The 21,468-nt window shown below is 45.4% G+C and overlaps 1 protein-coding gene across 1 annotated transcript in view; it reads left to right on the top strand.

Moving 5' to 3' along the window:
* The window catches only part of dynlt2b (dynein light chain Tctex-type 2B), a 119,048-nt gene that overhangs the window by 83,415 nt on the left and 14,165 nt on the right, over window positions 1-21,468 (top strand). The window contains exons 2-3 of the mRNA XM_041208594.1: window positions 12,372-12,505; window positions 15,852-15,921. Coding sequence (XP_041064528.1) covers window positions 12,372-12,505; window positions 15,852-15,921 — 204 coding nt within the window. The remainder of the gene's footprint in view (window positions 1-12,371; window positions 12,506-15,851; window positions 15,922-21,468) is intronic.

Below are 21,468 nucleotides of genomic sequence, written 5' to 3'. Positions count from 1 at the left end.
CCCGGGGAGAGAGAGAGAGAGAGAGAGAGAGAGACTGTGTACCCGGTTAGAGAGAGAGAGAGAGAGAGAGAGAGAGACTGTGTACCCGGGGAGAGAGAGAGAGAGAGAGAGAGAGAGACTGTGTACCCGGGGAGAGAGAGAGAGAGAGAGACTGTGTACCCGGGGAGAGAGAGAGAGAGAGAGAGAGAGAGAGAGAGACTGTGTACCCGGGGGGAGAGAGAGAGAGAGAGAGAGAGAGAGACTGTGTACCCGGGGAGAGAGAGAGAGAAACTGTGTACCTGGGGAGAGAGAGAGAGAGACTGTGTACCCGGGGAGAGAGAGAGAGAGACTGTACCCGGGGAGAGAGAGAGAGAGACTGTGTACCCGGGGAGAGAGAGAGAGAGAGTCTGGGTACCTGGGGAGAGAGAGTTAGAGAGACTGTGTACCCCGGGAGAGAGAGATAGAGACTGTGTACCCGGGGAGAGAGCGAGAGAGTGAGAATGTGTACCCAGGGAGAGAGATAGAGAGAGACTGTGTACTCGGAGGTGAGAGAGAGAGAGATAGAGACTGTGTACCCGGGGGGAGAGAGAGAGAGAGAGAGAGAGACCGTGTACCCGGGGAGAGAGAAGGAGGGAGACTGTGTACCCGGAGAGAGAGAGAGAGAGGGAGACTGTGTACCCGGGGGAGAGAGAGGGAGACTGTGTACCTGGGGAGAGAGAGAGAGAGAATGTTTCCCCAGCGAGAGAGATAGAGAGAGACTGTGTACCCGGAAGTGAGAGAGAGAGAGATAGAGAGAGAGAGACTGTGTACCCGGGGAGAGAGAGAGAGAGACTGTGTACCCGGGGAGAGAGAGAGAGAGAGACTGTGTACCCGGGGAGAGAGAGAGAGAGAGAGACTGTGTACCCGGGGAGAGAGAGAGAGAGAGAGACTGTGTACCCGGGGAGAGAGAGAGAGACTGTGTACCCGGGGAGAGAGAGAGCGACTGTGTACCCGGGGAGAGAGAGAGCGACTGTGTACCCGGGGAGAGAGAGAGAGAGAGAGACTGTGTACCCGGGGAGAGAGAGAGAGAGGGAGAGAGAGAGACTGTGTACCCGGGGAGAGAGAGAGAGAGTCTGGGTACCCGGGGAGAGAGAGAGAGAGACTGTGTACCCGGAGAGAGAGAGAGAGAGACTGTGTACCCGGGGAGAGAGAGAGAGAGACTGTGTACCCGGGGAGAGAGAGAGAGAGACTGTGTACCCGGGGAGAGAGAGAGAGAGACTGTGTACCCGGGGAGAGAGAGAGAGAGACTGTGTACCCGGGGAGAGAGAGAGAGAGACTGTGTACCCGGGGAGAGAGAGAGAGAGACTGTGTACCCGGGGAGAGAGAGAGAGAGACTGTGTACCCGGGGAGAGAGAGAGAGAGACTGTGTACCCGGGGAGAGAGAGAGAGAGACTGTGTACCCGGGGAGAGGGAGAGAGAGACTGTGTACCCCGGGAGAGAGAGAGGGTGACTGTGTACCCGGGGGGAGAGAGAGAGAGAGAGACCGTGTACCCGGAGGTGAGAGAGGGAGAGATAGAGACCGTGTACCCGGGGAGAGAGAGAGAGAGAGACCGTGTACCCGGGGAGAGAGAGAGAGAGAGACCGTGTACCCGGGGAGAGAGAGAGAGAGAGAGAGAGACAGAGAGAGAGAGACTGTGTACCCGGGGAGAGAGAGAGAGAGAGACTGTGTACCCGGGGAGAGAGAGAGAGAGAGACAGTGTACCCGGGGAGAGAGAGAGAGAGACTGTGTACCCAGCGAGAGAGAGAGAGTCTGGGTACCCAGGGAGAGAGAGAGAGAGAGGCTGTGTACCCCGGGAGAGAGAGAGAGAGAGACTGTGTACCCGGGGCGAGAGAGAGAGAGAGACTGTGTACCCGGGGAGAGAGAGAGAGGGAGACTGTGTACCCGGGGAGAGAGAGAGAGAGATTGTGTACCCGGGGAAAGAGAGAGAGAGAGAGACTGTGTACCCGGGGAGAGAGCGAGAGACTGTGTACCCGGAAGAGAGAGAGAGAGAGAGAGATTGTGTACCCAAGAGAGAGATTGTGTACCCGGGAGAGAGAGAGAGAGAGAGAGAGAATGTGTACCTGGGGAGAGAGAGAGAGAGGGACTGTGTACCCGGGAGAGAGAGAGAGGGAGAGACTGTGTACCCGGGGTGGGGGAGAGAGAGAGAGAGACTGTACCCGAGAGAGAGAGAGAGAGAGACTGTGTACCTGGCGAGAGAGAGATAGAGAGAGAGAGAGAGAGACTGTGATATCCGGGGAGGGAGAGAGAGAGAGACTTTGATATCCGGGGAGGGAGAGAGAGAGAGACTATGATATCTGGGGAGGGAGAGCGTGAGAGACTGTATACCCGGTGAGAGAGAGAGAGACTGTGTACCCAGGGAGGGAGAGCGAGAGCCTGTGTCCCCGGGGAGAGAGAGAGAGACTGTGTATCCGGGGAGAGAGAGAGAGATACTGTGTAACTGGGGAGTGAGAGAGAGAGACTGTTCCCGTGGAGAGAGAGAGCAAGATACTGTGTACCAGGGGAGAGCGCGAGCAAGAGAGAGACTGTGTACCCGGGGCGAGAGAGAGAAAGAGAGAGACTGTGTACCTGGGGAGAGAGAAAGAGAAAGAGATAGACTGTGTACCCGGGGAGAGAGCGGGAGAGACTGTGTACCCGGGGGGAGAGAGGGAGAGACTGTGTACCCGGCGGGGGGAGAGAGGGAGAGACTGTGTACCCGGGGGGAGAGAGGGAGAGAGAGAGAGAGACCGTGTTCCCGGGGAGAGAGATAGATAGAGAGAGACTGTGTACCCATGTTGATAGAGAGAGAGAGAGTGTGTGTACCTGTGGAGAGGGGCGGAGAGAGACTGTGCACCCAGGGAGAGAGAGAGCAAGAGAATGTGAGAGAGACTGTGTACCTGGGGAGAGAGAGAGAGAGACTGTGTACCTGGGGAGAGAGAGAGAGAGAGACTGTGTACCCGGGGAGAGAGAGACTGTGTACCCGGGGAGAGAGAGACTGTGTACCCGGGGAGAGAGAGACTGTGTACCCGGGGAGAGAGAGAGAGAGGCTGTGTTCCTGGGGAAGGAGAGATACTGTGTACCCGTGGAGAGAGAGAGAGAGAGAGAGAGACTGTGTACCCGTAGAGAGAGAGAGACTGTACCCATGGAGAGAGAGAGAGAGAGAGAGACTGTACCCGTAGAGAGAGAGAGAGATTATACCCGTGGAGGGAGTGAGGGCGACTGTGTACCTGGGGGAAGTGAGAGAGAGAGAGACTGTGTATCTGTGGAGAGAATGAGAGAGAGATTGTGTACCCAGAGGGAGAGAGAGAGAGAAAACCTGGGGCGAGAGATAGACTGTGTTCCCAGGGAGAAAGGGAGAGAGAGACTGTGAGGGGAGTGTGCTTGGGGTGAAATCTATTACCTGGCTGGAAGGACGTGTGGAAAGGAACTGTGTCCGTGTCGGGTGGTGCGAAGAGAGACAGCCTTTGTACCCTTGGGGGCAGAGAGAGAGACTGTAAACATCCCAACTCCTGCCTGTCATTGCAAGCTCTGATCACTGTGTTGCTCTCTGCTTCCATCTAGCTTTCTCTTTAGACAAATTCTGCTTCTGAAGTTGGCTGCCTTTATTCCATTCTTCAGTTAGTTGAATGATATAGCATAAAAGGAGGCCATTCTGCTCATCATGCCCATACCGACTCTTTGAAAGAGTTGTCTAATTAGTCCTCCTCCCTCTTTTCTCCCCCATAGGTCTGCAAATTTTCCTTTCAAGTTTTTATCCAGTTCCCTTCTGAAGCTAGTGCTGCATCTGCTTCCACCGTCTTTTCAAGCAGTGCATTCCAAATCACAACAACTCTGCTTAAAAACAATTTCTCCTCAAACCCCCTGCCCCCACACTTTTTGAAAGGATTAGTTTTTGTTTGTTTTCTGTTTAATAAGACCATTCAGCCTCTGTGTTGCCTTCTTTCCTGCTTAATGTTTTGGTTAATGAGGTTTTGTTGCATGTCTTCCCACATCTTGCCTTCCTGAATCTTTATCTTGGAACACTGTCCAGGCTCACAGTAACAATGCTGAAATGCAAAAGCCTTATTAACTGACACTTTGATTTGTCACTTGAAGAAAACTAATCAGTTTATGCTAAGTAAAGATTTGTTGACAAACTTTGCCACGCTGTTTTTGTTCAGTCCATTTTTATTGGCCTTTCTCACCGAGCAAAATACCCATTGTCTGATCGACATTGAGGCTCCCACCCTGGCACTGCACCTTGTCTCAGCTTTATAGTCATTGCTGTGCTGGCTCCAAGTCCTCATCCCTCTGCTTCCATCATTAAAGCTGGCCCTATGCTTGGGTTTAAAAAAACCTATGCAAGCACTCTAACCTCGGCCTTTCTCCCTGCTGCTTGCCCACCCTTGCATCAAAGGAAGTGTTACTGTACCATCACCCCCTACGCCCCTCCCCAAAGCCAAGACGGGGCTCAGAGAGAGCATTCCAGATCATCATAAACTAGCTGAGTCATAAGATCATAAGAAATAGGAGCAGGAGTAGGCCATTTGCCACATCAAGCCTGCTCTGCCATTCAGTAAGGTCATGGCTGATCTGATCGTGGCTTTAACTTCACTTTCCTGCCTGTCACCATAATCCTTGACTGCCTTGTAGATCAAGAATCTGTCTATCTAACTGTCTCTGAACTGTTCCCAATGCAAGTTTGTCCCTCCTTACATAAGGAGACCAAGACTGTACACAGTACTCCAGGTGCAGTCTCACCAATGCCCTGTACAGTTGTAGTTGAGTCATAGGAAATAGTTATTCAGCCTCTTGAGCCTGCTCTGCCATTCAACTAGATCATGGCTGATCTTTTACCTCATTGCAATTTTCCTACACTACCCCATATCCCTTGATGTCTTTAATATGTCGAATCTATTATTCTCTGTCTTGAGCATACTCAATGACTGAGCTTCCACAGCCCCCTGGGGTAGAGAATTCCAAAGATTCACCATCCTCTGAGTGAAGAAATTCCTCCTCATCTCAGTCCTAAATGGCTTATTCTGAGATTGTGTCCCCTGGTTCTAACACATCTCCCAGCCAGGGGAAACATCCTTTCTGCATCAACCTTGTCGAGCCCTGTAAGAATTTTGTATGTTTCAATGAGATTGCCTCTCATTCTTTTAAACTCTAGAGAATACAGCCCCAATGTCCTCAATCTCTCCTCATAGGACAATCCCAACATCCCAGGAATCCGCCTGGTGAATCTTCTTTGCACTCCCTCTATGGCAAATATATCCTTCCTTAGGTAAGGGGACCAAAACTGTACACTACTCCAGGTGCGGCCTCACCAAGACTCAATATAATTGCAGCAAGACATCTTTACTCCTGTACTCAAATCCTCTTGCAATAAAATCCAACATACCATTTGCCTTCCTAATTGCTTGCTGCATCTGCATGTTAGCTTTCAGTGACTCATGAACAAGGACACCCAGGTCCCATTGGACATCACTTTCCAATTTCTCACCATTTAAGAAATACTCTGGATTTGATTTTCCTACCAAAATGGGTAACCTAACACTTTTCCACATTATATTCCATTTGCCACGTTCTTGTCCGCTCACTTAGCCCGTCTAAATTGCTTTGAAGCCTCTTTGCATTGTCCTCACAATTCATATTAGTTTTGTGTCATCAGCAAACTTAGAAATATTACATTTAATCCCCACATTAAAATCATTGATATAGATTGTGAACAGCTGGGACCCAGGCACTGATCCTTGCAGTACCCCACTAGTCACAGGCTGCCAACCCAAGAATGACCCATTTGTTCCTACTCTGTTTTCTGTCCTTTTACCAATTTTTAATCCATGCCAGTACATTACTCCCAATCTCATGTGCTCTAATTTCTCTGACTTTATCAAAGCCTTCTGAAAATCCAAATACACCACTTCCACTAGTTCCCCCTTATCTAATCTGCTCGTTACATCCTTGGAAAAACTCCAGCAGCGTTTGTCAAACATGATTTCCCTTTCATAAATCTATGTTGACTCTGCCCAATCCTACCATTATTTTCCAAGTGCCCAGTTATCACATGCTTTATGATAGATTCTAGCATTTTCTCTACTCCTGATGCCAGGCTAACATGTCAGTAGTTCCCTGTTTTCTCTCTCCCTCCTTTCTTAAACAGCGGGGTTACATTTGCTACCTTCCCATCTGCAGAATCTATAGAATTTTGGAAAATGATCACCAATGCACCCACTACCTCTACAGCTACCGCTTTCAACACACTGGGATGTAGATCATCAGGGGAGGGATTTATCAGCTTTCACGCCCATTAATTTCTTCAGTACTTTTTTTTTTACAAATACCAATTTCTTTCAGGTACTCATCCTCATAAGTCCCTTGGTTTTCTAGTGTTTCTGGGAGGGTTTTTTTCTATCTTCTTCCATGAAGACAGACACAAAGTATTTATTTAGTTTCTCTGCTGTTTCCTTATTCCTCATTTCTCATTGTAAATTCTCTTGTCTCTGTCTGTAATGGGCCCACATTTGTCTTTGCTAATCTTTTCCTTTTTACATACCTATATAGAAGCATTTACAGTCTGTTTTTATGTTTCTCACTAGTTTACTTTCATACCCTGTTTTCCCTTTGGCAACTTTATAAGCCTCTTCCTTTGATCTAATACAATCTTTAACTTCTCTTGTTAGCCATGTTTGGATCACTTGTTGGGTTTTTGTGCCTCAAAGGAATGTAAACTATGTATTAGCTCTTCAAATGCCAGCCATTGCCTGTCTACTTTTTATATACTTTTTAATGTAGTTTCCCAACCTACAACAGCCAACCTTTATACCGACTCTTATACCTTTGTAATTTCCTTTGTTTAGATTTAAGAACCTAGTTTTGGATTGAACTACATCGCTTTCAAACCTAATATAAAATTCTAACATATGTGAAGATGGATTTTATTTGATGTTTTGGGAGTATCATGGTATTCTGTAAAGAAGGCTGTGTGTGTGTCCATACTTAGTTAAACTGAGGGAAGGTTGATAGAGACAGCTTTTCAGTGAGAGTTGAGAGATGAAAGAGTAAAGGAGCTAGATGCATGCATTTGTAGTGAGAGGCTATGTGGAAGTTGGATTTACAAATAAATAGGTTGGGTTTTCAAATTTTGCATTAGGAGATAGGTAGGGGCTTGACTTATCAGCTGTTAAATTTCAAACTGGAGTTCAAGAGGATTTTACAACTTGCAAAAAATTCATAAGTAAACAAGGGAAGGTTATTAAATTTTATTTGACCTGAAAAGCACAAAATATTTTTATATTTCGAGAAGTTGCATTCAAAGAGATGTGAGGACAATGGAATTTGAAACGAAAGGGAAAAAAGATATTTAAGGAAAGATGTTTAACTGAATTGTGTGGCTGCGGGGGAGAATGCACTGAAGACAGCTTCTGTGTGCTGGAGTTCTGAGAAGCCGTGAAGGATTTGAATTTGAAGCAGCCATCCAGGTTCAAGCCAGAAAAGCCTTTGTTTTTCAGAAAGCAGTCCGTTTCTGAACCTTTCTTTTGGATTTCCACATCTGAGTGGAAGTGTTTGAGGAGTGGTGTGATATACCTTTGTTAAAGGAACAACAGTTTTTTGCCTTGAGTAATATTACTGGATTTTTATAGTTGAAATAGTGTTTTGTCCAAGTGTTTTTTTTTTGTGTGTGGGGGGGTGGGGTTGTTCTGTAAGACCGTTTTAACTGTTACAACTTTAATCTTATGTGCTTATGTTTTCTTTCTGTTTAATGAATCTTTTAACATTTTAAACTCCTAAAGGTGTTACTGGAGTTCAATGCTGCTGGGATCAGTCGCCTTTCCTCTTTGTTTTCAAAATACAAAAAAAAGACAGGTTATGGTCAGTAAGACAGGTAATCTGGGATCTGGCTCACTCAGCAAATAACATCGGCTGTGGCCATAACATATATTATGGTTAATCTTCCCCAAAGGCTCCTTTACAGTGAGATTATTAATTATCCTTTTTTATTGCATAATGCTAGATCTAAAATAGCCCATTCACTAGTAGGTTCCTCAACACACTGTTCTAGAAAACCATCTCATACATTACAGGAATTCGTCTTCTAGTCAAAAAATGTCTCCTCATCTCCCCCCCCCGCCTAGTTCTTTTAACAATGCCTTCAGTTATGTCCTCTGGTTGCCAATCCTCCTGCCACTGGAAAGTTTTTCTCTATCTACTCTGTTAAAACCCTTCATGATTTTGAACAGCTTTATTAAATTTCTTCTTGGCTTTCTTTGTTTTCAGAACAACAATGCGAGTCTCTCCACATAACTAAGCTCTTGCAGCCCTGCAACCATTCTAGCAATCTCCTCTGCACCATCTGTAAGGCCTTGATATCTTAAAGTGTGGTGCCCAGAATTGGAACAGGACCCCAGCTGAAGTCTAATCAGTGATTTATAAAGATTCACCATAACTTGCTTGCTTTAGTACTTTATGTCTCTGTTAATAAAGCCAAGGATCCTGTATTGTTACAACCGGGATGGGAGGAGTGCGTGAATTATCAAGCCCCATTACTCTGCAGGCCGTACCATGAAGTTAAATGTTTAATTTTCTCATCAAAATGACCAATTGTTTGCCTATATTTCTAGTACACCCAAGAAAAGAGACTCTGACTAGGTTTCTTTCAAAAAACTAAATGATAAATTTATTATAAAACAAAACTCCTTTTAAACAAGTTTCAAGAACTGGTTGACACACAATTGTAATCCAGAAGTGTAACTAACTAACCCTTTTAAGCTTCCCCGGCACACACATGGACACGCACACACACATAACCAAAAGACAGACAGGTAGTCTCTGCAGAGTTGGGCGGATGGAATCAAACTTTCTTAGAAAGAAGGAAAAATATTAAAGTTTACGGAGGTTCGATGCGGTTGATCTGAAGTTCCCTTGGGTGAAGGCACAGCAGATGTCGGGAAGTTCACCAATGATTCTTCAGTGTGGAGGAGAGTATAGCTGGGCCAATTCTTCCTGTCTCAGCCAGCAAGTCCAAAATTATGCAGACAAACTCCACTCAGATGAGGATTATCTGGCTACAGGTTGAGAACCACACACTATTTCACAAAGCAGAGAGGGAGAGTGCGCTAGTCAGGGTAGCCTTCTGTTCTCAGCCTTTCCCCAACAAGACACAGCAAAAGCACAGGTTCAAATTTAAGGTTTGCTTCTGCCATGTGATTGTCTTTTTGTCTTCCGGCTTCATTAGTTAAAGTCCTTTGCAGTTCAAAACAAACTCCTTCTCAAGTGCCATATAGCTCAGGTGATTTCTTGGAAGATGCCTGCATGTTGATAGTTCCAAGGTGGACTTATGCCCTTTTAACTATCGGAAGCCTCCAATGTCCAAATAATGCAATGTCCTTCCATGTTTTGAAAAGTAAAATCCAGTTTAAAGAGATATGATTCGAAAAGTATGCTTTCTTAACAGCCTTTTTAACTTATCCTACCACCTTTAATCATTTGTGTACATGCAGTCCCAGGTCTCTTTGTTATTGAACACCTTTTAAAATTGTACCATTTAGTTTATATTGCCTCTCCTCATTCTTCGTACCAAAATGTGTCACTTCACACTTCTGTGTTAAATTGCATCTGTATATGCGTCACGTGTCTGCCCATTTTTATCAGTTCATTTATATCCTCCTGAAGTCTGTTACTGTTCTCTTCAGTATTTGCCACATTTCTGAGTTTTGTGTCATCTGCAAACCTTGAAATTAAGCCCTGTATACCCCAGCCGAGGTTCCTATTCAATATAAAAAAAAAAGCAGTGTTCCTCATATTGACCCCTGAGGAACACTGGTGTGATCCTCCTTCCAGTCTGAAAAACAACCATTTGCCATTACTCTCTGTTTTCTGTCCCTTAGCCAATTTCATAACCACTGGCCATCTCCTTTCAAATCCATGGCTTTAATTTTGTTCACTTATAATAATGCGGTACTTGCTCAAATGTCAGTGTACAGATCATCTGAGATGTATAAAGCTGGCAAGCCTTTGCTCACACCAAGACCCCATACACACTTCATACGGATTTCGTCAGAAAAAGAACTCCTCTCCACCCCTGCCCCCGATTTGAGGAACGCGCTATACGTAACTATCTTCAAGAAGAGAAATGAATCATGTTGTGGAAAATATCAAAGTATTTCCCTCTTGTCCTTGGCAGGGAAAATCCAGACATGCATTCTCCTGAATCACCTACTTACTATGGCTGAGGAAGCCCCCCTACACCCCCGAGACAGTGTGGCTTTAAACCTTCCAGAGGCACATCCAACATGGTCTTTGCTGCCAGACTGATTCAAGAAAAATGTCGAGAACAACATCAGGAACTCTTCTCAACCTGACCCAAGCATTTAGTAAATTGCGAGGCTCTGTGGATTGTGCCCCAAAGATTTAGGTGTCCGAGAAACTGCGTCACTATCCTGCAGCTGCTTCATGATGCTCTGACTGTAACTGTCTTGAGTGGGAGATCTAAAACTGGTGCTATCAAAATCCAGACCGGGGTCAAGCAAGGTTGTGTGATAGCCCCCATGCTGTTTACAATCTACCTGACAATGACTATTCACCTCATCAAACATCAGCTGACTTCTGGTGTGAGTATTAAATATTGCCTATATGGAAAACTCTAACCTCAGTCGCCTTCATACCAAAACTAAACTGACCACCATAGATATACATGGTCTACAGTTTGCGGATGACTGGAGTGTCGTTGACCACTCTGCGCCAGATTTGCAAGCCACTCTTGATCTCTCCAATTCTGCATACAGAAAACTCGGCCTGTCCATAAATGTGGCTAAAAACAAAACTCAAATATCAGCCGACACCTGGTCAGCCAAATATTCCACCTCATGTATGTTGAGGGAGAGACTCTTGAATATGAGTACTTCCCATACCTTGGCAGCTATCTCTCTCGAAAGGTCACCATTGAAGAGATGATCCAACACTGGATCAGCTGTTTTTGCATAGCTTTCTACAAACTACAGCCAGGAGTGTTTAACAACACAGACCTCTACAAGTCAACGAAAGTTCTAGCGTACGGAGCAGTAGTTGTCACCGCATTTCTGTACTGCAGCGAGACCTGGACTGTGTATCAGTGACACACAAGGGCTCTAGAGAAATTCCATCAGCAATGCATCCACCACATACTCCGGATTCAATGAGAGGAGCATTAAGCAAACGCTGGTGTCCTTCTTGAAGCCAGCTCCACGAGCATTCAGGCAAAAGTCCTGCAGAACCAACTTTGATAGACTGAACGCTGTGTCTGAATGGCCAAAAAGTGCCTTCCCCATCAGGTCCTGTTTTCTGAACATTCAAGAGGCCAGAATTCCAGAGGAGGACAAAGAAAATTCTTCAAAGACACTCTGAAGCTCTTCTTGGAGCACAGCAGCATTAACATTCATGACTGGGAGGAGCTTGCTACCAATCATTCAGGATGGTGACAACTTGTCCATCAAGCTTTGAATCATTACACTTTGAGTCACAAGGTCTTAATGATGAGGCAGAGCAGCAGCAGAGAAGGAAAGAAAAGAGAGGAAATCCAGCACTCCAGATCCAAATACCACAAGGGATATCCTGCCCCATGTGCCCAAAGATCTGTGGGTCGAGAATAGAAGACCCATGGCATAAACTTGCAACCATGAGTAGGCATCATCCTTGAACCAAAGGGCAACCTCCACCGCCGATAACTGACATTAACCGCACTACCCGCATCAATCCTCTCAATAACTTCATCAACAAACACAAGCTATTCAAAGACTATTTTCCTTTAATAAATCCCTGTTGGTTGTCAGTTATTAACCCAAGTTTTCCAAGTAGCAATTAATTTTACCTTGGATTATTGTCTCTCAAAGATTCCCCACAAATTTTTGTTCCATTACCACCTTTTTGCCGTGCCACCATTCCTTTTGTCAATCTCTCCTGTCTTCTATCCGATCAGGTACCTTTCCATTTTCTGCAGCTCTGTTTTTGCTTATAAACTAATATATCTCTTAACTTTTAACTTCCAGTTCTGATGATGGGTTGGTTGGTCTGCAGTGTTCACTCTGTTTCTCACTCATGGATGCTGCTAGACCTGCTGAGTGTTTCTATCTTTTCTTGTTTTGATTTCACATTTCCAGAAACTGCAGTATTTTGCTTTTATAAAGTTATAGGGATGTGGACAACGTTTGCAGTGTTGTTAGTTGATGTGTTCCCCAGCAGCTTCAGGAGAGATAGGTGATGAATTAACAACCAAAGGTCTGTTGGCATAACTCAATATTGACCAGTCTTTTTCAGTGTAAAGTAATCGCCCTGGTATAGTAAAGCATAATAAAGCTGTGCACTTAACTGTAAAATTGTTGGGATGGCATGTACTTATGGCCAACACTATTGTCACTAGATTCAAGACAGCCATTGTGAAAGGGAAGATCAGTAACGTGCTGAAAGAGGAATTATCGAACAAGCTTTATAACCCAGAGGAAGTCCCTTACATGACTAGGAAGATTGCAGAGGCCATAAAGACTCAAGTAAAAGGTACAGTACACTTGTTTCATATTTGTATGCGCTGTACAGACATCTTTATTAGGTACAAGAAGTGCATTTATATAGCACTTTCAACTTGGTAAAATACCCCAGGGTGCTTCAGAAGAGAGCATTAGGGAAGGAAATCCAGAACTTAGCGTCTAGGCAGATGAAGGCATGGCTGCCAACAGGTGGTGGAGCAATTAAAGTTAGGGATGCTCAAGAGGCCAGGATTAGAGCAGCGCAGAAATCTTGGAGGTCTGTAAGAGTTTACAGAGATTAGGAAGAGATTTGAGGGGAATAAAAAGGATAGGGATTGTTGGATTGGGAGCCAGTGTAAGTTGGCGCGCACAGGGAGTGCTGGGTGAAAAGTACCTGGTGCAAGTTGGGATATAAGCAGAAGAGATTTGGATGTGCTCCAGTTTATGCCGGGTACAGGGCGAGAGGCTGGCCAGGAGAACATGGGAATGGTCACATCTAGAAGCAACAAAGGCTTGGACGGGGGTTTCAGCAGCAGATGGGCTGAGGAAAGTTGAAGTTGGGGAATGTCACAGAGGTGGAAATAGGCGATCTTCGTGATATATATTTGGAGAGGAAACATTTTACAAAGTGGGGACAGGATTGGAAATATTTGGATAGCTCCTTCAAAAGGACTGCTGAGGCACAATGGACCGAATGGCCTTCTGTTCTATACCAGTCTTTAAAAGTTGAAAAAGTTGGCTGGACAAGTATTGCGTATTCTTCAATAACTTGTCATAAAATCAATTTAAATGACTGGGAGGCAGTTTGTTCTCTGATTTTAAGACGTCTGTCCTTAAAGTGTTGACTCAATTCTGGATCATGCATGGCCTTCAACCTTTAGTATCTCAGGTGAGTGGCCTTTCTTTGTACAAGAACCATAGTGGTAAGGGATAGACAGGAGGCATCCTTGCTGGTGACAATCCTATCCTCCAGCAGCAGAATTTGAGGCCTGACTGTCCCTTCTCTATTGCTCCCTAAGCTGAGACTAGTTGGCGTGTCCCAGACTAGGTGGTGTTGAGTAGGGGACAAGATCTATCTTGGGTCCTCCTGGTCTGTGGGCTCTGTATCACTGCACACATTACATTCATCCACTGCCTCTGGATAAAACACAGTTCCTTCCTGCTTATTGCTGGCAAAAGCCACCCCTTTCAGCCCATTAATACCTCAGTGCCCCTGATCCAAACCCCTTCCCGCTCACACCTGATCCAGAGGTGGAACTTTTTAAAAATTCATTCATGGGATGTGGGCTTCGCTGGCTGGGCCAGCATTTATTACCCATCCCTAAATGCCCTTGAGAAGGTGGTGGTGAGCTGCCTTCTTGAGCCGCTGCAGTCCATGTGGTGTAGGTACACCCACAGTGCTGTTAGGGAGGGAGTTCCAGGGTTTTGACCTAGCGACAGTGAAGGAACGGCCGATATAATTCCAAGTCGGGATGGTGAGTGACTTGGAGGGGAACTTCCAGGTGGTGGTGCTCCATTGCATCTGCTGCCCTTGTCCTTCTAGATAGTAGTGGTCGAGGGTTTGGAAGGTGCTGTCAAAGGAGCCTTGGTGAATTCTTGCAGTGCATCTTGTAGATGGTACACACACTGCTGCTCCTGTGCGTCAGTGGTGGAGGGAGTGAATGTTTGTTGATACGGTGCCAATCAAGTGGGCTGCTTTGTCCTGGACGGTGTCCAGCTGTTAACCATCAGCTGAATTACCATCCCTGCATCCGTTTGGTCCGCACCACCTGTTCCATCCAACTCCTCTCCATTGCCTCTATCCCAGAATCTATTTATCATACTGAGTTTTAATTTCTCAAATATGCTGTCCTTGCCTGCTCGTTGTCTTAGACTGCCGTTGCTCCATCCTTGCCATTTTCTCCTGTTCCAGCAGATTGATTTTAAAACCCTTGCTGTCTGCTGGCTCAGTTGTTAACAGGCTCGCCTCTGAGTTACAAGGCTCCAGTTTCAAGTCCCACCCCATGCTTGAACACAAAAATCAAGGTTGACACTCCATTGAAGTATTAAAAGATCTCATGGCACTATTTTGGATAACAGAGGAGTTATGTCAGGTGTCCTGGCCAATACTCATCCCTCAATTAACATCACAACATTAACAGATTATCTGGGTATTGTCAGTTTGCTGTTTTGGGGCGTTTGCTGTGTGCAACTTGGCTGTCACGTTTCCTACTTACAACTGTGACTGCACTTTAAAAGGCACTTAGTCAGCTGTAAAGAATTTTGAGGCATCCACTGGTTGTGATAAGTGCTATAAAAATGCAAGTATCTCTTCCTTTCTTTTCTTTCAAGTCTCTCGTTGGCTTCATCCCACTGCTTTGCCTTGATCTGCCCCAATTTTAAGTTCTTGCACCTGCTGATCTAACCACGACCTGATCCTTGGTTACCGCTTCCCCTCTCCACTCCACCTTAAGAAGGCATTCCTATCTTCTAGAGCAGTCTTCCCAGATCCCTTGACGTGCCACATCTTAAGAAGTTGCCTAGTCACTCTCCCCTTCAATCACACATTCAGCTCCACCTTCCTCACTCCTCTTCCTGCTGTCTTTTGTCTGGCTCGTCCTTCAGCTTGTGACCAACCTATTTTACTCAGCTCTGTAAGGTCTCATTCTGACTGTGAGGAACGCTGAAGAAAATTTAGCTCTTTTTCCACCATCTGGAGATTCAATAAAAGTTTAAATAATATAAGAAATAGGAACAGGAGTAGGTCATACAGCACCTTGAACCTGCTCCGCCATTCAGTAAGATCATGGCTGATCTTTAACCTCACCTCCGTTTTCCCGCACTATCCCTATATCTCTTAATTCCCTTAGTGTCCAAAATCAATCAATCTCCCTTGAATATACTGAATGACTAAGCATTTATAGGTGTCTAGGGTAGAAGTTTCCAAAAATTCACAACCCTGCGAGTGAAGAAATGTCTCCTCATCTTGTTCCTAAATAGTTGACCCCTTATCCTGAGACCCTGGCCACCAGGGTCCAGACTCACCAACTAGGGGAAACAGCCTTTCAGCATCTACCCTGTCAAGTCCGTTAAGGATCTTACATGTTGTGATGAAATCACCCCCCAATTCTTCTAAACTCCAGAGAGTAGAGGCCCATTCATTTCAAACTTTCCTCTTGAACAATCATGTCATTATAGGAAGCATTGTAATAAATCTTTGTTGCATTCGCTCTAAGGCAAGCCTATCCTTCCTTTGGTAAAGAGACCAAAACTGTTTGCAGTACTCCACCAGTGCTCTGTATAATTTAGATGTAGTAAGTGCAATAACTATTAGCTCTGCTTTCAGAAGTCTGTGCTCAAAAGCAATATTGATAAGAGCTTGTGTCCTGTTTCTGCAGCATGCGCATTTGAGCGATACAAACTGGTGGTACAGGTCGTTATTGGAGAGCAGCGAGGTGAAGGAGTGAAGTATGTTGTCGACTTATCTTGATTTTTGCTTTACACTTGATCCTATGATTCTTTGTGTTGCCTTTTCCTTCCTTGTCACAAGGTGCTCTATCCTCGCACAGGCATGCTTTCACTTTGCTTTAGTAGTGAGGCTATTCGGCAAGGAAAGCATGTCACTGGCACACTTTGCAGGGGGTGGGCAGGAATAACAACAGCAGCTGATTGTTTCTTTCTAACTGTGTGCCGGCCAGTTAGTGTGCCTCCTAATGACATCCGAATAGATCCATTAGTACAACACAGACTAAGGGTAGGATTTTCCCCACGAGCTTCAGAACCTTTTGTACTCAGTGCCTCCATTATAAAGCCCAGGATCTCATATGCCTTATTAACCACTTTCTCAACCTGCCCTGCCACTTTCAACGATTTGTGCACATATACCCACTCTGTTCCTGCACCCACTTTAATTGTATCCTCCTTTGTATTGCCTCTCCTTGTTCTTCCTACAAAAAGTATCACTTCACACTTCTCTGCATTAGATTTCACCTGCCACATGTCTGCCTTTTCCACCAACCTGACTGTGCCCTCTTTAATGCTCACATTATCATCCTCCTCACAGTTCACAATACTTTCAAGTTTTACGTCATCTGCAAATTTTGAAATTGTGACCTGAATACCCAGTGGTCTCGTAAAATGATGGTTTGCGCCATCGTGGTCAACTAGGTGTTAAGTATCACCTTGTGTGATTCAGGAGCCCCACCCTGGCATTGGCAGTTGCTGTCACATTTGCTGCAGATGAAGATATTGGGCTGAGAAGGTGCACGATTCACTGGCCTCTGTTTTTCCGGCCCCTCCTCTCGGTCAGTTAAGCTTTCTGCTCGCCTCTTCCAGTGTCCTTACAAACAGTCAGCCCCCAGATGTCTCGGCCGTGAGCAACTGTCTCCCAGTTGTCAGTGTCAATGCCCACCATCTTCATATCTTGCTTGCAAGTGTCCTTTTAGCAGGGGTGTGGATGCCCAAGAGACCATGACCCAGTGGCCAGTTCACCGCACAGAAGGTCTTTTGTGTATGGCTGTCATCCTTCCGATAAGCATGGCCAAGCTAGTGCAGACATCTTTGGCCTAGCAACGAGTGCATGCTGATGGAATTAGCTCCAGGACCTCTGAGTCGGTGACCTTGTCCTGCCAAGAGATGCTCAGGATGTGCCTGAGACAGCGAAGGTGGAAACTGTTCAGCCTTTTCTCCTGCCCAGCAGATGTCGTCCGGGTCTCCCCACTGTGGAGGAGTGCACTGAGGATGAAGACTTGGTAGACTCGCAGTTTGGTGTTCTCAGTCAGTTTGCCATTGTTCCACACTCTCTTACTCGGCTTGGACACAACAGCTGCAGCTTTTGCGATGCGTGTGTTGATTTCAGCATCAAGTGACTGTTATGAGATGGCAGATGGTAATTACCAGGCTGACTAAATCCAAAAGGGAAACTTGATCAAGCTATCCACAACGATTTTGCATTTTGTATTTTTTACAAGAAGGTATGTACACTGAAGTCAGAAATGAAAAGTCCACTACCACCTTTGGAAATTTTAAAGATTAAATTAAAACATTTATTAACAAAATAAAAGAAGTTAAACACACAAGATTACAGTTATATAATTAAACTTAGTTTTGTAACAGTTCCAAAAAGATTTTGACTTAACTAGACTCCCAGCTACATACCCTTTTCAGGCAACAGTCCAAATAGATTCTTGATCTATATAACATCCAACAATATTACCACAAGCACCCACTGTTGCTATAAGGGAGGTAATTCACAGCTCCTCTCTTCCCCGTCACTCACCAATGGAACGCCAAGCCTTTTAACAAAACCTTGCACTCTGGACCAAACCAGCATTTCTCTGGAGTGGCAGCTAGAAGCTGTATTTTCACAGGTCTGTTTCACACAGTCCATCTCTCAAGATCTCTCAGAGCCACTCCCCATACAGTTTTTCATCTTCCTTTAAAAATATTTTCTCCCTTTTGATCTGTAAATCCCATTGTTTCGCCCTTTCTTTGGAAGTTACTTTTCCCAGAATGTAAAAATCTTTCATGTTGTCCTTATGGCCAGCACTTTTGGGACAAATAAACTTGATAATATTGCCTTATTTATCTTGCTAGTTGTAAAACATCTTATCATGTCCCTTTGAAAATCTCACAACCTCTCAACTTATCTACAAATGCAAATTCCATTGACACTGTATCTGCTGAGACTTTATCTTAGCTCATCCTTCTTCATTTCAAAGTGCCTGTTTTACACTTAAGCCTTTTGATGATTCAAACCTTGCAGTCCACACACACAAACATACACACACAAGCCTGCTTCTGTATCCCACAGTAATATGAGGGGAAACAAGGGTATTTCCTTTACTTGATAGGTTGCTGGTGATTGTAGAGCCTAGATATGTGAAGCAATCCACAATCTCCAGGGTTGTATTGTCAAAGCTGATAGTTGACGGTGTGGCAACATCCTGGACGGTGACATTTGTCGTCTTGATACTGATGGTCAAACCAAATCCTTTGTAGGATTGGGAGAGTCTGGTGGTTTGCTACTGAAGGTGTTCCCTGGTATGGAATGCTACTGCATCGGCATAGCAACTCTCAGGATTTGTCACACTGTTGACTTAGATCTCAGGGGAGCAAGTTTGAACAACTTTCCATTGGTTCTGTTTTACACTTAAGCCTTTTGATGATTCAAACCTTGCAGTCCACACACACAAACTTACACACACAAGCCTGCTTTGTATCCCACAGTAATCACAGAATCACAAAGTGCAGAAGAGGCCCTTTGGCCCATCGAGTCTGCACCAACACGTAAGAAACACCTGTCCTACCTAACTAATCCTATTTACCAGCACTTGGCCCTTGGCTTGAATGTTATGATGTGCCAAGTGCTCATCCAGGTACTTTTTAAAGGATGTGAGGCAACCCTCCTCCACTACCCTCCCAGGCAGTGCATTCCAGACCGTCACCACCCTCTGGGTAAAAAGGTTTTTCCTCACATCCCCCCCTAAACCTCCTGCCCCTCACCTTGAACTTATGCCCCCTTGTGACTGACCCTTCAACTAAGGGGAACAGCTGCTCCCTATCCACCCTGTCCATGCCCCTCATAATCTTGTACACCTCGATCAAGTCGCCCCTCAGTCTTCTCTGCTCCAATGAAAACAACCCAAGTCTATCCAACCTCTCATCATAACTTAAATGTTTCATCCCAGGCAGCATTCTGGTGAATCTCCTTTGCACCCCCTCCAGTACAATCAAATCCTTCCTATGATGTGGCGACCAAAATTGCGCACGGTACTCCAGCTGTGGCCTCACCAAGGTTTTATACAACTCCAACATGACCTCCCGACTTTTGTAATCTATGCCTCAATTGATAAAGGCAAGTGTCCCATATGCCTTTTTCACCACCCCATTAACATGCCCCTCTGCCTTCAGAGATCTATGGACACACACATCAAGGTCCCTTTGTTCCTCAGAACCTCCTCGTGTCATGCCGTTCATTGAATACTTCCTTGTCAAATTACTCCTTCCAAAGTGTATCACCTCACACTTTTCAGGGTTAAATTCCATCTGCTACTTATCTGCCCACTTGACGGCCACAGTAGCGCCTACCTGTTCCCCTGACTATAGAATCTCCCTATTACTATTGCTCTTCCTCCCTTCCTCCCCTCCTGTACAGACAGGCTGCTTGTGGTGCCAGAAGCTTGGCTCTGTCCGCACTCCCTGTAGGAACCAGCGCCCTCATTAGCCTCCAAAATGGAATACCGATTTGCGAGCGGGACCGCAGGGGACTCCTGAACTACCTACCTGTTTCTCTTGGACTGCTTGGTGGTCACCCATTCTCTTCCTTCCTCAAGTCCCTTCATCTGCAGTGTGACCACCTCTCTAAATGTGCTATCCACATGCTCTCAGACTCGCGGATGCTCCACAGTGTCCCCAGCCACCATTCCAGCTCTGAAACCCAAGCTTCCAGGAGCTGCAGCTGGACACACTTCCTGCACACATGCTGGTCCTGGGCACTGGAAATGTCCCCGGCTTCCCACATTGCTGGTGATAGTAGAGCCTAGATATGTGAAGCAATCCACAATCTCCAGGGTTGTATTGTCAAAGCTGATAGTTGACGGTGTGGCAACATCCTGGACAGTGACATTTTTCGTCTTGATACTGATGGTCAAACCAAAGTCTTTGCAGGATTGGGAAAGTCTGGTGGTTTGCTACTGAAGGTATTCCTTGGTATGGAATGCTACTGAGGAGCACACATTAGGGGAAACAAGGGTATTTCCTTTACATGACAGATTGCTTGTGATTGTAGAGCCTAGATATGTGAAGCAATCCATAATCTCCAGGGTTGTGTTGTCAAAGCTGACACCCTCTGTTGATGACCTGAAGGCGTATGACAGCAGCAAAGAGAATAGTATGCAGAGTGTCAGCGCTGGAACACAAGCTTCTTTGATGCCACTGCTGTTCTCAGAGGGTTCTGATGTTGTCCTGTCACAGCTCATCTTACCCATCATGTTGTCATGGAAAGAGGAGATCACATTGAGCAGCTTTGGTGGGCAGCCAATTTTCTCCAGCAGCTTAAATAGACCACTTCTGCTCACATGGTTGAATGCCTTTGTGAGATTGATGAAGGCAATATATAGGTCTAGGTCATTAATTAGATTAATTTGGGTTGGTAGACCATTTCAGAGAGCAGTTAGGACTTGACCCCAGATCCACAGCAATGTGGTCACCTGGATTCCTTCCCTAAAGAACATTTGTGAACCAGATGGGTTTTTATGGTAATTCAGTAGTTTTGTGGTCACCATTTCTGCTGATAGGGTTTTATTCCAGATTTTATTTACCGCAGTAGTTCAAGTTGAAGCAGTATTGCAGATTTACTATTTGATAGTGTTTATGGAATTCGTCTTTTAAAGACTTGCCCCCAACCTATCCCCGCTCCTCTAATGCTGGGAATCAGTTTTGTGGCTGTTCCCTATAAAAATAGGAAAAACTTGCATTTACATAGTGTCCTTCAAAGTTGCAGGATGTACCAAAGCGCTTCATGGCCAATGAGGTACTTTTGAAGTGTTGTAAATTGGAAAGCACAGCTGCCAATTTGCGCACAGCAAGCTCCCACAAAAAGCAATGTGATAATGCTCAGATCATCTGGTATAGTGATGATGATTAAGGGGTGGAATTTGTCCCTGGACACCAGGGAGAACTCTACTACCGTTCTTCCAAACAGTGCCCTGATATATTTTGCATTCGCCTGAGAAGATAGTTGGGGCTTCAGTTTAACATCTCATCTAAAAGACAACCCCTCTGACAGTGCAGCAGTCACTCAGTACTTCCTAAATTTTGTGCTCAAGGCTCTGGAGTGGGACTTGAACCCACAACGCACCGACTCAGGCACGAATACGACTCTGCATCCAGCAGTAGCTGACAAGGTTAGAATATGGTGTTCCAAATAATTGTTGAATATCCTTGGAGATGTATCCAAGTAACCAATTTGCCTGGTTAATCACAATTTTTCATTGGGTACTTCCAGGGAAAGGT

The sequence above is a fragment of the Carcharodon carcharias genome, chromosome 2 (assembly GCF_017639515.1).
Source record: "Carcharodon carcharias isolate sCarCar2 chromosome 2, sCarCar2.pri, whole genome shotgun sequence".
In the NCBI taxonomy this organism is placed as follows: Eukaryota; Metazoa; Chordata; class Chondrichthyes; order Lamniformes; family Lamnidae; genus Carcharodon; species Carcharodon carcharias.
This window is presented reverse-complemented; position numbering and strand designations above follow the sequence as displayed.